The 10,318-nt window shown below is 41.8% G+C and overlaps 1 protein-coding gene across 2 annotated transcripts in view; it reads right to left on the bottom strand.

The window, feature by feature from the left end:
- Positions 1 to 6,860: 6,860 nt before the first annotated feature.
- Positions 6,861 to 10,318, bottom strand: part of LOC311062710 (phosphatidate phosphatase LPIN1-like) — a 30,388-nt gene continuing 26,930 nt past the window's right edge. The window contains exons 16-21 of one of the 2 annotated variants that reach the window (XM_084081921.1): positions 10,129 to 10,215; positions 9,489 to 9,641; positions 9,125 to 9,239; positions 8,707 to 8,727; positions 8,498 to 8,580; positions 6,861 to 8,393 (exon numbers count right to left, since the gene is read on the bottom strand). In XM_084081921.1, coding sequence (XP_083938047.1) covers positions 8,162 to 8,393; positions 8,498 to 8,580; positions 8,707 to 8,727; positions 9,125 to 9,239; positions 9,489 to 9,641; positions 10,129 to 10,215 — 691 coding nt within the window. In that variant the 3' untranslated portion in view covers positions 6,861 to 8,161. Of the gene's footprint in view, positions 8,394 to 8,497; positions 8,602 to 8,706; positions 8,728 to 9,124; positions 9,240 to 9,488; positions 9,642 to 10,128; positions 10,216 to 10,318 lie in introns of both variants that reach the window. The other variant, XM_084081920.1, reaches the window with a different exon arrangement.

The raw sequence follows: 10,318 nt of genomic DNA, 5'->3' as shown, positions 1-10,318 counted from the left end.
CACCTGAAAATGTATTTTCTGTTCACTAAATAGCTGGAGAGGCAGGGAGACCCGACCCCTGTTACTGAACACTATAGCAAATAATAAAAAATAAACAACTTTAAAATCATCATTCTACTCGCCAGGTGCTAAATAACAACGAGTGACAGGAAGTTGTTATTGATAACTAGGGCAAAGTTTACAGTGTCTTAAGACGCCTCCTCTCTATTGGGCAGCCAGGGTCTGTTTACCACTATGGGCTGACAAAGGCTGTGAGTGACTAGGCTGTAAATAAGGCATTAGCCTAATTAGACGGTGGACTTTAGCACACTAAAGCATTTCTGTCTTCAAACCGTTTGCATGTTGACTTCTACCTGAAACATACTGTATATACAACAGCCTAAAGAAGAAGGTCATGTAATGTCCTCCTCTGAACTTGAACCAGTGGTGGAAAAAGTACTCAAATTCTTTACTTAGGTAAAAGTACCAATACTGCAATATAAAAATACTCTGTTACAAGTAAAAGTGCAGAATTCAAAATGTACTTGAGTAAAAGTACAGAAGTATTGGCATCAAAATGTACTTAAAGTAGGCTACCAAAAGTAAAAGTACTACATAGTAACGGTCATTTAATGACAGTTACTCTGTATCCTGATCACATCAACGGACTGAGAGCTCTGCATGTTTGAAGTTCATACAACTATAGAACACTAGACTACAGAAACACCTTCTGTGTGAGCCTTACCCAACTATAGAACACTTAACACACAGAATTTTTAAGTGCAGTATTGATAAGTAAACTTATCAATACTGCAAAATAGAAATACTCACAGGTAAAAGTCCGGAATTCAAAAAGCACTTGAGCAAAAAGCAAGAAAGTATTGGCATCAACATATACTTAAAGCACCAAAAGTAAAAGTACAAAATGTTTGAAAACAGCAGATCTACAAGCTCACAACGCGTCACACAGTCGCTGTAGATCAGCTATTTTCAAATAGCGTAGGTATAAAGTAGGGCTAAAGTGGCTAATGTATGTTGTATAATATTATAATCTGCAAAGTAACTAGTAACTAAAGTTGGTGGAGTAAAAGTACAATATTTGGATCCGAGATGTAGTGGAATAGAAGTAAACATTTTTGGAAATTGGAAATAATAAAGTAAAGTAAAAAATACCTAAAAATGTTACTTAAGTACAGTACTTGAGTAAATGTACTTAGTTACTTTCCACCACCACTGCATCCAACTATGAGTATAGAACACTAGACAGCAGAAGGTGTGTGTAAGCCTTACCCAGCTCTGTGGCGTGTAGAGAGAGGTGTCTGTCTTCATGCAGGAGGCAGTGTGCTGCTGCTGGAAACACCGGCTCTCACAGGGCGAGAGCAGACAGACAGACAGGCAGACAGACAGGCAGACAGACAGACAGTGCAGAGTGCAGACAGTGCAGTGCAGTGCAGGGTGCAGCAGAGCACCAGCAGCACCCTGAGGACTCCGGTCCAGACCAATAGCGTCCCAGGATTTCACTCACTCCTCCTGCAAGTGTAACTAATCCCCTGCCTGCTTGCATTCAGTGCTGTGTGCAGGCAGCTCCCCTTTAGATTAGGATACAACCCTATGTTTTACGCTCTATATGGCTAAACCACATAGGCTAATAGGCTCTATTACAACTAAATAGTGAAAATAGCAGGTCTAGATCCGCTATGTGTGTGTGTGTGTGTGTGTGTGTGTGTGTGTGTGTGTGTGTGTGTGTGTGTGTGTGTGTGTGTGTGTGTGTGTGTGTGTGTGTGTGTGTGTGTGTGTGTTGTAATGAATTCATTGTCATATCTATTTTCTGATTATGGTTAAGTTCATTTGTGAAAAAATAAACATTTTGAGGATGTAGTTGTGAATGTGAGTAGGAAGGAGAGAACCAGGAGAGGGCGGTAATGTTAAACACATTCATTCACAGAGTTCACCCAAAGACTGACTGACACACATCACTGACACTGACAACACCAAGCCGACCCACAAGCTGATCTTCTAACAACCTTTCCTACCTGCTCACCTGACAACTACTAGACCAATCAGAGAAGGTGTCAATAACCAGGGCCATTAACACAACAGGTGGCATCACCATCACCAAGGCCTTGAAAACAAGGCTCCAAACATCCCAAAACAAACTTGTAAGGCTACTTCTTGGCCTCAATTACAAAACCCATCTAACCCCTGATCATTTCGATAGGATTGGATGGCTTAGGGTTGAGGACAGAGTACAGCAACTTGCTATGGGCCTGGTCTTCAAGATACACCACAACATTGGGATCCCCCTGTATTTGTCAAAATACTTCCAAAATGTTAATGATGTCCATGATCACAATACCAGAGGCAGCTCCACAAACCTTGTCCAACCCTTTTTTGGCTCAACAAAGGGAAGTAACTCGTTCTCATGCTATTCATCAAAAATGTGGAACGCCCTACCAAAAGGAGTAAAGGAGCATAAAACCCTACTCTCTTTCAAAACTGCCCTAAAGATACACCTTCAGGAGGCTGCAATTGGAAAATGGCCCCTGTCTAAATCTTAACCTAACCTACCCCCCCCCTCTCTCTTCTTTTGTACATATTTCTCACTCTTCATAGCAGTAACCTGTAAACTGATTGTATGACATTCTGTATAGTAGTGTGTATATCTGTCTGTCTCTTATATGTCATCATGATTTGTGTGCATGGGGATCTCACAAGAAAACAAGCTCAGTGCTTAATGAGTCTTCCAGTTTAGTAGACCTTGTATTGCGAATTTGTACTTCCATGTACTGCTGTTCTCACGTCTTACTAAATAAAGTACATCAATCAATCAATCAATCACCCTTCATTTAGAGATAAACTGAATGATACTGGGCCCAAAACATATTAATTAATTAATTTGCCCATTATAAGCCAGCTTTCCCTCTGCTAAACAAACACATGTTGATGAAGTTATTAGAGGGAGTGAAATCCCTTCGTAGTTATTAACAATATAACCAGAAAATCACCCACAACAAAACATTTTAAAGGCTCTGGCAGTGGCAGGTCAGGGAATTTAAATCCCCCTGTCACAGGGCAGCCTGTGCCCTATACATAGACCCACTAAGTGGGAAGGGACAGTTTGTAGCATGATGTGATTTTTACCTATTCATTCAAATGTGGACATAACACAGACTTCAGGGGTTCAAACTATGTTTATTTAAACACTGTTTATTAGAACTGATCTGAAATGTTTGTTTGTCACCTGGTCTTTCCTCTGCAGTACTGGCACACCCTCTGAATCTGACTGGTAACTGCCGAAACAGAGCAGGTCTAGTCCATGTGGTTTAAGAAGGGGTGGAACGTGCCAAGTACTGTAGAGGAGGAGGGGTGTTTGACAATGTTAATGAGCAAAGTATTTCTATGTCTTTTTGAAGTAAATGCAAACCCAAAATGGTGTTTAGTTTAAAGTACAAGTACAACATTTATTTATGTGGTAGGTTATTTATTCATCAGATAGTGGTAAGCTTGTAGATAAGCTAATTTTGAGGTTAATTGTTTCTGTGCTTGTGGTAGGATCCACTCCCTATTTAAGGGAGGCTGCAAGTGATAGTCAGTTAGTTGAACTTGGCAAGCAAAGCGTTAACAGTCGTGAGACAGAGGCCTGCCAGGGCCCTTAGTTAAGGGATAGCCTTGTTGTGCGGTCACTGTATGGTTTGTTGTCTTTAGTTGTGCTTTAAGTCATTCTATCATTTTTCCAAGTCTATTTTTCCACGTCTTATTTATTTTTCACTATCTACCTGCCGCATATTGGACTGTTTTCCGGAGGTGTGAGAGAAATAAAAGTAAATGATCTGCAAATTCATTTTTGGGGCCTTGGCCGCTTGGTCAACCTTTACACCCCCCCCCCAAAAAAAAAAAAAAAAAAAAAAAATCTGTGTAGACACAAAGACCAGATCAAGTAAACAGTGAATAGATGAGTAAGGGGAATAGCTATGCACGTCCTGTTTGCATCCATTACTCCAATATTGAGAGTATGATAACATACTGTATTACCTCCCGTGACAATTTAAGCAATTACCAATGATGCTAATTAAGGCTCTGTTCCATTTAGTGCAGCACAGCGGTTCTCAAAGCTTTTAATTTCAAGGACCTCCATAACTCTGAGAGTGTACAAATATACACTCTCAGAGTTGAACAACTTTTAAGAGGCCATTTGGAACCTCCTCAAGGAACCATGAGGGTCCCTGGACCACACTTTGAGACCCACTGGTGTAGCAGAGTGTTTCCAGTGAGACAAAACGCACAATATCATCACAGCCTTTTGAATTTAATCTAATCAACTGTTGCACCCATAGTCACGAAGTCAGGAGGATTGGGCCATTTCCGGAACGGAAGAAGACACACAAGCTCTTGAATTGTTTTGGCATTTTTATTTACTGATTTAGTTTACACCAATAAAACAGTGAACCGGTCAAAAAGTAAATAAACCACGATCAGTCAGAGCTGCTATTATAGGGCTCATTGAACTCTTTCATAGAAAGAATAACAGGAGTGTTCAAGCATTTAGTATTTTCCCTCTTTGGTACAAACGTCTGATGATACTCTGTAACTTGCGTTCAGTAACTTGATTCCAAATGACATAAAAACAATGGTTCGCTGACTAGCTCCACATTATACTGTCAGAAACAAAGATTCCTCACATTAGGACCAATCCATCCTCTTAACTGTGAGATGTAAAGCCATTCCTTTAAGAGATTACGAGAACATTCCTTTGTTCTCGGATCAAAATCTTTAACATTTGCTGTGCAAACCCATAGACAACGTCTCCATTCCTAGAGAATACAGTTAGCATTCCCATTGAATTGAAATTGAACTGAAAAATAGTTTGGCTACAGATCCACTTCATTAAAAAAAACATCCTATTCCTAGGCTAACTTTCAGTGAAAACTGAAGGTCTACAAGCTCACAAAGCGAGCCCTTGGGAATCTGGTCAGCTAAGTATAGGGTTTAAGTGGTTAAACGAAATACAGTATGAGCTCAGAGTCCATATATAATATGCAGCCGCAATAACACAATCAGATCATAATTAGGTGAATAATACATAATGATGAAAATAAATAATACACTGCATATGTCATGGCAAAACCATTTAAGCCCTATTAAAAAAGATAACAGCAAAAATAGCAGATCTACAAGCTCATAACACCCATAACGATAATGACATGCCCAAAATAGGGATGCCAGGTTTGAAGTGGTTAAGGTACATGGAATATGTAATGAGTTTGATAATAATATGTCACAAAGCAAATCATAATAATATACAAAATACGATATATGTGTGCAAATTCTACACATCATGAAGGCCACCAAAGACATAGGAACAGTTATAGAGTTGACCTCGACATATTTAAATAACATCCACCCTGTGTGGTCTATAATAGAACAATAACAGCAGACACATAGGCCCTGAAACTATAGAACCGTCCTTTTCAATCGTTATGATACGTTGCGCTTGTTTGTCTCAGCAATGGTTTAAAAATGCTTATTATAGTTATATACCTTAATGTTTATCCTGACGTTTCTTTTGTCGCTGTAGGGTGGAAACCTCATACATCCAAAACTGTTACTATTGATGATATCGGAAAAACATAATCTGTGCTCCAATGGATCCAATCTAGTCATTAGGCTATTCAATCACATTGGCCGTTACATTAATACTTTTTCATTGGTTTAACATTTTACTGTTGCTGCTTCTGCTTGACACTCTTGTACGAAAAAATAGGATGTTCATTTACGAGGTTTGTACCCGACAGTGACGATGTGGTAGGCTATTCAACCGCGTATCTTACACATTCTCGCTCCCACATCGCTGTATGGTGACACACTGGGCAAAATCGTGTTGATGAGTGCAACATGATTATTGAAGAGATGTTGCCTAGTCTCGCGTAGCCAGACAACTATTATTATTATATAGAGTCTGGAACTACAGTACACCTCCTGAATGTTATATAGATAAGCAGCAAGCTATATAATGCTTCAACTATTTTGATTTATATTAGGACACATTTGTGCGACTGTAAAGACGAAACGGAAGCGGGGAGGAGGCTTCACGTCCGCTTTATCCTCTGATCACTTTCAGAGCTTCCCTTTCTCGAGCCTGAACTTTGTGGGAGGAAACAGTTTGGCTCACGAGACCAGATGGATGCCCGACTCATCAACGTAGAATCGGGCGACCTGGGTGTGAGAATGCGCTGCACACATCCGTCCATCCTGCACTTACATATAACGTTTCTACGCTCATTCAGAACCGTGAAATAGATCTCAACACAGCGTCCTGTCCGCTGAGCAAGTGTTTCAACCGCTGCAGCTTCAACGTGACCGTTTTCTCTCCATACACACCGTAACATAACTTTAACACATATTTTGACATTGTATACATTCGCATGCATACTTTGCATTTCCACACAATATCGATCTACAAAGAAGAACAGTCTTTCAGTTGAAAAAAAGTGAATAGTAAGAAAATAAACTCTTTTACATCGATTGAATATTTGGCACACGTTCAGTAACTTGTTTTTAGAGGCGTCCACTAACGTGACAAATATAATGTGTATTCTATTCCGCCACACATAGTCTGAAAGCGTTAGTAACATCTAACGTTTTGACATCATGTGTTGGTACAACTCTAGATCAGGGGTCTTCAACAGGGGGTCCGGGACCCCCAGGGGGTCCTCAGAGTTACTACAGGGGGTCCGCCAAAATCTTTGTGTGATATATCATTTTTTTCCTCAACTCGAACCCTAGCATCCCTATTCCGAAGAGAACTTTGGCCAAAAAAATAGCAGATCTACAAGCTCCCAACGCCTCGCGCTGCGAGGCGTTGGGAGCTTGTAGATCGGCTATTTTTTGGCAAAGAGGTTTGGTGTAGAGGGGGAAAAGAGCAGACCAAGTACACAAAAAAAGTATCATCTGAAACTCAATTTTATACAATATAGAGGGGGTCCCGGCTTCATCTCTCTCTCAGCTAGGGGGTCCTTGGGCTGAAAACGTTGAAGACTCCTGCTCTAGATCGTTATTAAAACGATATCGGCACACGCTACCAAAATAAACAAACAAAAAACAAACGTGACACGTATTAAGCTGCCTGAATAAATTACTACCATCTCTCACTTACATACTGTACTGCATACATGATTTCAGAGCGCCATCATTATTCTAGCATGTGATCAAAGTGTGCTTTTGTTCAATTCTGTGCGTTATACACATATTTATACAGCGAAGAAGCTCACTATGTGCGTGTTCTTTAATCTCAACGTGGCTACGCAGCATCACGCTAGGCCTGTCACCAGCACGACTTTTAGGTTGACGATTGTCATTCAAATTATTGCAAATTGTCTTTGGAACATTGGAACATAATTTAAAATTCAAATTCTGCTTGGCTTTTATGCTTTGTAAACACAAATTACACAGGGCCGATATAACAAATACATAAAAAATAAATGGCCAACATAGTAAAGAATGTACTATGGGAAAATCAGACCATATTCTAATATTTTTTATACTTGAATACATTAAAAAAATCACACCCAGTGTGAAGTGGGCGGTGTGGTCACAGTGGTCATCACAGTGATGGAAGTGATTCACTTAAAAAAAAAGTGTTTTTTTTAAGTGCATAGTCCTATTTATAGGGCTATGCACATGTGTCATGTGTTTCTAGCCAATCACTGAATAGAGTCTGCATGACTCTATTCAGTCCTGAATAGAGTCATGCAGGGTTAGGGGGGTACAATGGTGGCCAATCACAGCGCAGGGTTGGGGGGGTGCAATTGGGTCGATGTCCAAACCTCACATATAGGGGCGGTTGCACCGCCCAAAAAGCAAACATTTCCGACCAACAAGCTGACAAAGCTGTGGCATCGCAAAGCTTTGTGAGCTTGTAGATCAGCAATTTTAGCTTTTTAATTAATTAATTCATCATTGTCCTAAATTAAAGTGTTTTTCATACAGATGTATGGAAACGATTATAACGATGACACAAAAAATAATTGTGATTAGCGGAAATAATTGCAATCGTGGGATTATATAATAATTGTGACAGGCCTAATCATCCATAATATTAACATCTGCTACCGCCTGGCTGCTACATTCTGAACACATCGTGATAGACTTGTCTCGCTCATTCTGCGCTGCGGCACTCAAAACGCTACTCAGTACCACCGACAGACAACTGCTGCTGCTGCTGCTGCTGCTGCTGTGGTGGTGGCTGCTGAAGGCTGGGCGTCTGTGGGGGTGTAGTTCCCTGATTGTCCACCAGTGGGAGCTGATCCCTCCAGTAGGTGAAGTGGCTGTAGGTGTCCGAACAGGGGAAGGCGGAGGAGGAGGCGCGCATCATCAGAGGAAACACGTGGTCCACCACCTCACCCAGACGCACGTAACTGAGGAGAGGAGAGGATTAGCAGAGTAATGTTTGGGTGAACTACTCCTTTAAGTGAACATTGTGAAGCATCAGTGTAGGAGGTGAACATGCTGTCAGACTTACGATGACACGTTGGTCTTGGCGTGTTCCTGCACCAGCTCTCCTTTAGGGTTGACTGTGAAGATCCTGTTCAGTGGAACCCCCACCTCCTTATAGGAGAACACGTCCTACATGGAGACAACAACACCACACATTAACCCTAACCCCCACCTCCTTATAGGAGAACACATCCTACATGGAGACAACCACACCACGTTAACCCTAACCCCCACCTCCTTGTAGGAGAACACATCCTACATGGAGACAACCACACCACGTTAACCCTAACCCCCACCTCCTTATAGGAGAACACATCCTACATGGAGACAACAACACCACACATTAACCCTAACCCCCACCTCCTTATAGGAGAACACATCCTACATGGAGACAACCACACCACGTTAACCCTAACCCCCACCTCCTTGTAGGAGAACACATCCTACATGGAGATAACCACACCACGTTAACCCTAACACATCCTTAGGGATGGAGAACACATCCTACCGACATGAAGAAAACAACAGGACACATAGGAGCAGTGTGTGTGTGTGTGTGTGTGTGTGTGTGTGTGTGTGTGTGTGTGTGTGTGTGTGTGTGTGTGTGTGTGTGTGTGTGTGTGTGTGTGTGTGTGTGTGTGTGTGTGTGTACCGTAGGTCTGTTGCCGAAGGCGGCGTAGAAGGGCTGTGTGTTTGGATAGAACAGGTTCTTGATGTCTGTCAGACACTCAACCTTGAACTTCTCCGGCTTCTTCTCAATCACCTCCCTGATAAACACACACACACACACACACACACACACACACAGTTACACATCACTAATGACGGATTACTGACTGTTCTCTTGGGACATTATAAATGATGTGTTTCTTGCCTTTTTGGAATGTATATGTGAATGTGTGTGTGTGTGTGTGTGTGTGTGTGTGTGTGTGTGTGTGTGTGTGTGTGTGTGTGTGTGTGTGTGTGTGTGTGTGTGTGTGTGTGTGTGTGTGTGTGTGTGTGTGTGTGTGTGTTACCTGTGCAGGGCAGAGAAGAGGCTGCTGGGGCTCAGCAGCACAGGGCCCATAGGCAGCATGGTGCCTCGTTCATTGACCCAGTGCAGGTAACCTCTGGTCATGTCTGCCATGCCGATGGCCCTGGCTGAACAGTACAGGAACCTGTAGCCATTCCTGGTGCAGAGAGAGAGAGAGAGAGAGAGAGAGAGAGAGAGAGAGAGAGAGAGAGAGAGAGAGAGAGAGAGAGAGAGAGAGAGAGAGAGAGAGAGAGAGAGAGAGAGAGAGAGAGAGAGAGAGAGAGAGAGAGAGAGAGAGAGAGAGAGAGAGAGAGAGAGAGAGAGAGAGAGAGAGAGAAATAAACAACACAGGGTATTAGGACTCAAATATCTACTTCTATCGATCACTTTTTTGATTAAGCGAAGAATCGAGAAGCCAATTTTCCCCCCATATATAGTTATAGTTTTCAAATAATTGTAGTGGAGTAAAAGAACAATATTTGCCTCTGAGATGTAGTGGAGTAGAAGTAAAAGTACTGAACATTGGGAATGCTCCACTAAAGTAAAAAATACCTCACAATTGTACTTAAGTACAGTACTTGAGTAAATGCACTTAGTTACTATCCACCCCAGGTGCTAGAAGTGTCGTAGCTGATAGTGCTTACTCGCTAACTTTGTGGTAGAGGTGGGCGATACCCTGGTGAGTCCAATCCTTCCCCAACGTTGGCAAGATGTGGCCGATCACATCTGATCTGTGAAGGCAAACACAGGGAGTACTTGAGTACTTCCATACATCTACAGCCCTGCACAGGTAACACCACACACACACACACACACACACATCCACAACATTTC

The sequence above is a fragment of the Gymnoscopelus microlampas genome (genome assembly GCF_963454915.1).
Source record: "Gymnoscopelus microlampas genome assembly, chromosome: 16".
Lineage (NCBI taxonomy): Eukaryota > Metazoa > Chordata > Actinopteri > Myctophiformes > Myctophidae > Gymnoscopelus > Gymnoscopelus microlampas.
The sequence above is the reverse complement of the archived record's forward strand: the minus strand, read 5'-3'. Positions and strand labels throughout refer to the sequence as shown.